Source organism: Dacryopinax primogenitus (genome assembly GCF_000292625.1).
Source record: "Dacryopinax primogenitus strain DJM-731 SS1 chromosome Unknown DACRYscaffold_7, whole genome shotgun sequence".
Classification (NCBI taxonomy): Eukaryota; Fungi; Basidiomycota; class Dacrymycetes; order Dacrymycetales; family Dacrymycetaceae; genus Dacryopinax; species Dacryopinax primogenitus.
The window spans coordinates 628,715-633,251 of record NW_024467204.1 but is presented as its reverse complement, the minus strand read 5'-3'; the positions used below and the strand labels follow the sequence as shown (position 1 = coordinate 633,251).

General features: G+C 50.2%; 3 protein-coding genes across 3 annotated transcripts; 1 reads left to right on the top strand and 2 right to left on the bottom strand.

Moving 5' to 3' along the window:
- Window positions 1-520: 520 nt before the first annotated feature.
- Window positions 521-1,499, top strand: DACRYDRAFT_106786 (uncharacterized protein; the record flags this gene model as incomplete). The annotated part of the gene is made up of 4 exons (XM_040768336.1): window positions 521-693; window positions 782-1,097; window positions 1,153-1,347; window positions 1,401-1,499. The coding sequence occupies 4 exons, from the start codon at window positions 521-523 to the stop codon at window positions 1,497-1,499; spliced, it is 783 nt and encodes a 260-aa protein (XP_040629618.1).
- Window positions 1,500-2,066: 567 nt separating this feature from the next.
- Window positions 2,067-2,887, bottom strand: DACRYDRAFT_115722 (uncharacterized protein; the record flags this gene model as incomplete). The annotated part of the gene is made up of 5 exons (XM_040770065.1): window positions 2,067-2,272; window positions 2,326-2,368; window positions 2,422-2,460; window positions 2,519-2,823; window positions 2,872-2,887. The coding sequence occupies 3 exons, from the start codon at window positions 2,885-2,887 to the stop codon at window positions 2,443-2,445; spliced, it is 339 nt and encodes a 112-aa protein (XP_040629617.1). The 3' UTR covers window positions 2,067-2,272; window positions 2,326-2,368; window positions 2,422-2,442.
- Window positions 2,888-2,980: 93 nt separating this feature from the next.
- Window positions 2,981-4,357, bottom strand: DACRYDRAFT_15351 (uncharacterized protein; the record flags this gene model as incomplete). Its single annotated transcript, XM_040771099.1, has 5 exons — window positions 2,981-3,235; window positions 3,353-3,568; window positions 3,678-3,845; window positions 4,134-4,201; window positions 4,339-4,357. 5 exons carry the CDS (start codon window positions 4,355-4,357, stop codon window positions 2,981-2,983), a joined length of 726 nt encoding a protein of 241 aa, XP_040629616.1.
- Between the last annotated feature and the right edge of the window lie 180 nt (window positions 4,358-4,537).

The following is a 4,537-nucleotide window of genomic DNA, read 5'->3' as shown; positions in this document are numbered from 1 at the left end:
TCAAGGGCTTCAAAGTACTCACTGCAAAACGAAGGGTCCTCTGCTGAGGTAAGGGCAGACCGATCAGGTGACCTGCACAATGTGCGTGCAGGTCACCTCTTCAATTCCCCATTTTAGCTAGAGGTACCCACATCGGCAACTTGTGCAATAATCCAGCACACCTGACCTTCTCTATAGCTAAGTGTTGTAGGATAGTTGGTAAATGTATATTACAAGCACTCATCCCAGGCAACCTTAGGCGGGGTATCCTGGATATGATCAGCGCAGCATAGTTACCACGGATCTTCTGTGCTAAATGGGGAATAGGATTATTATATTAAATCAATAAATTTTAATCCAGGCAAGGCTTCCTTTCATGAATCTAGCACAGGTCGCCGTATGCATATGCGTTTTTTTTTTGTCTGTGCATGAAGAATATTTGCGGCCCCGTCCTCTAGAAGCCCCCCCCCCCGGCTCCTCGTTTTTCTCCTCCCCTCCTCCCCACCTTACCTCCTAGTACGCCCACTGCTCTATCCTCATAATGACTCCTTGCCGCTCGCGCTCGCCAGTTGACCTCGAGGAGCTGCTCGGCAATCGCAGCCGGGCATCTGTACTCACCGCGCTCTTGAAGGCCTACAATCCAAATGCGACCGATGCAGACAGCTTGAAGATGCGGGACACTTTGAAGGGATTCCCCGGAGGGAGCAGTCAATGGTGAGTAACCTTCAAGGGCGACGCAACCACATAGCTCACCGTGATGTGGTTTCTATCTCCCAATCTACTTGCCCACCCTCCTTACCAGCCTTTCTTTGGGATACATGGCCACTCCGAGCCTTTCTCCCTGCACTCAGGTACTGCCAGATGTTGATGATGACGGGTCGGATGTGGATGATTTGCTTGAATCTCTCGCGTGTCATCTTGCTGTGGTAGAGAAACTTGTGCACGATAATCTCCTGCTGCAGCCACCCAAGAAGAAGCATAGGGGACGTCCTACGATGTTGGCACCCGGGGAAGATCGTCCATTTGGAAGTGCCGCCAAGATCAAAAAGCCGACGGTCCTCGACATGAAGACAAGAGATATGTCAAACAAAGAGTTGAAATGGAAGAAACATCTGCAGGTAAGAGACAGTCTAGCTTCATTCAGGATGGATAGAAGCTTACCACTGGCACCAGAATTGCATTTGCAACAATGCCTACATCCTGATGAAATATGTACCCAGGCAAACCATGTACGATGTCAATGACCTCAAGAGGCCTGAAGAAGAGGGCAAAGAGTTCCTCACCCTGGATTTCTCAAAGTACAAGAACGACACGGCTAATGCCATAATTATCGATTGTACGGTCAAACAAGTGCTCCTGCAGGAACGGGTAAGCTGCGTTGCCTTTGAGTGACACAACCACATAACTCACCGATTCCGTAGGGAGGGGGCAAGTACATCCCCAAAGCCCACCAAGCTGCTTGGGTCAATGAAGACGTCTTAACCATCTTGATGGGCAAGGCTTGGCACAACATCGTCTGAATTCACAAGCTCCAGCAGCAGGTAGCCAGCAGGACGGGAGGTGGTACCAAGAAGCAGAACTGGGACAGCAGAAGGAGGGAGAGGAAGAAAACGGTGAGTTAGGTGGTTGCATTGCCTATACGGAACCACACCCGTTTCCAATCCAGCGCGCTGCGCATATGGCTGACTCGCCTGAGCTTCTCCGCTTCGACAGCGACGACCAAAATACTTGCACCTGGCACCAACGTTTCTTTGACGCCTGCAAGATCTCTGCCGAGGATCTTGACAACGATGAGCTCGAGATTCTCAAGGTTTGTAGGCCCGCTTGGAAGCATCAGAAGGTGAATGATCTTTTGCTAGGCACAACTATGCTTACCCTGATTAATGCAGCTCTGGGAATGGGAAAAATCACTGATCGCCGCAACCAAGAAGAAGACACGCCTGACCCACGGGATAGTGTCCAAGAAAAAGAACCGCCCCCAGTACACCCGCATCAACATCAGACGCACCTCTTCCTTCCTGCCCGAGAATGCACCATATGACTGGATGCTCGATCCAGACTGGGTCAGAGATGTTTTGCCGAGGGTGGACAAGTGGGAAAGCAACCCTGGGTATCCTGCGTCATTGGGGAAAAAGCTCTGCAGAGAGCTGGTGGGGTTGCCAGAAGAGGAGGAGCCAGAGGAAGAGGAGGGGGAGGAGCAGGCCCTCGTGGAGTCGTAACCGAGACTAGTACTCATGCGTGCCTCAGTTATGTGGTTGCGTTGCTCAAGCAACGCAACCACAAATATGAATGCCTGAGAAAAGTAAGTTCACAGATTCATTCACGTAAGCCTAGACCAGTACTTACTTAGTCACAGAGACGTTCTTACTAGAACTACATACATAATCTGCTTGAGTGGTTCATCAGCCACGCCAGAAATGTAAATACAGCACGTAAGCTTACCATAGTGATTCATACTAGTACTTAGACACTGTGACCGCACTGTACAAAGTCTTTCTGAGCTTTGATTCATTTGACAGTGGGTATAATTGCAACATACCTTTGACATACCTGTTGTGATCCATGTCTTGCAGCTGTCAAGTTCCATCATACAACGAGCTGCCGCCCCTGCAATCTTGTCTACGTGAGTCAGAGGATAGGCAGAGAGGTCGTCAGCATGTTGGTACCGGTCATATTCCCAGAAGTGGACTTCGAGCTCCGGGAGGTGGGTGTAGAGCTGGGCAAGCCACAGCGGTTTCTTCTCCAGACAAACAAAGTAACCAACTTCGACAAATGTCTGAGGAAGGTCAACTCCAGGCTGCGTGTGCTGCCAGACCTGGCAAAGCTCCCCAGCCCACTCGAGCCCTGGTCCATAATGAACCATCACCAGAGAGTTGGCTTTCTTGCGCGCACCTTCGTGCGCTGCCATGATCTTTTTGCCGTCCAACCGTAGGGCAAGGTAAAAGTATACCTCATTGTTGAGAAAGCAAGCTCCTTGAGGTGCGTCCTTGTCAGTGGGTCGTTATAGAGGCAAATTTGGCATCTTCTCGCAGTACCATGCGAGGAGATGTTGTTGCGTGCCATTATCGAGGTACACACGTTCGGGCTTGCCTATTGGCTGCCAACGAGCACGGTTGTGCAAGTCCGCATCCTCGTCAGCTTCAGCAGCCATCGAGGTGAGAGTGCCTTTGTGGGCAAGATCTCTCAACTGCTTGTCCATTTCTTGGGCAATCAGGCGGGCGAGGAAATCTTGCCATTGGGTGAGAAGGACTGTAGTCTGCAGAGAGGTGAGAGAGACAGGAAAATAAGAAGGAGGGGAGGGATATGAGTTACGTGGTTGCGTTGCCCCTCTCCAGGCAACCTCACCACGAATCAATGAATGCAAACAACTCACCAATCTTGAGATACTCAACTCCCTCTTGAATTCCTGTGCAAATGTCAACTCGACCCCTCCTCTCTTACGTCTGTTCGTCCGAATGGTCTTCAATACTTTATTGAGGTGTTCAAACAGGAAGGTCCAGAATCCTTGGGCTGGGCCGAAACAACGGACTTGGGCTGCCATATGCGTTACCCAATGAAAGGTTGGGGTGACATTGATTTCGCCGTAAATCTGGAAGACAGGTAAGCTTGATCCAGGGGGAAGGGGGTCCTCAATGAGTTAAGTGGTTGCGTGGTCTCTCTGGGGGCAACACAACCACTCACAAGCCAATGACACTCACTTCAACATATTCCTCAAAAAAATCCTTGTACAGCCTGTCAGCCCAATCCAGCTCTGTCTCCGATATCTGCCTGTGTGTGTAGATCTTGATGACCGTAGCGAGCTTGAGAAAATTCGATGCAATTTTCGTATTCACATGGTCTGTGACTTTCAGTAGGATGGGGGGGATCTACGGAATGCAGTGAGTGGGAGAGCAAAGAGGGGGGGGGGACTTGCGGCAACTGGGCTGTACAAGATGGCGAGGGCCCTCCACTTATCTGAAGTCAGACAACCCCCACCAGGATATCCCACTTGGGTTGGCAGGTGGGCAAACCAGGTAGGCATCTTGAACTTCCAAGTATCAGCAATCAGAAATAGCATAGACAAATGAAACAGGACTTGCCATAGCCAAGATGGCATGTATTGTGTCAAGCTCTTGACAGACTCCACCATCTGTAGCAGGTTGAAGGACAATCACCTTGTACTTCGCTGCTTTGGCATGCCCTCCTCTGACCCAATTGTGGTACCATAATGTTTTGACAAGGCCTAGAAGGTATTGTTGTCAGCAAACAAGTGAGTTTGTGAAGGGTGAAGGAGGGGATGAGTTATGTGGTTGCGTTGCTGAAGTAATGCAACCACCAGAGAGGCAAAGGGCACGGGAGGATCAAGGGGAGGATTCCCACCTTGTAGGAAGGTATGCATGGGGTCAATGACTCCCATAGTCACTGCATCAAAGTATGGCAGCCAGTTGAACTCAGACCACCTAACTCCATACTTTGAGAAGTACTCGGTTATCTTCTTCTGGGGTGTGTTCTCTTGTTGGAATGTGTACATACACACTCCTCCTCTCTTGTGAGTCTTGCCATCGCATAGCAGTATACC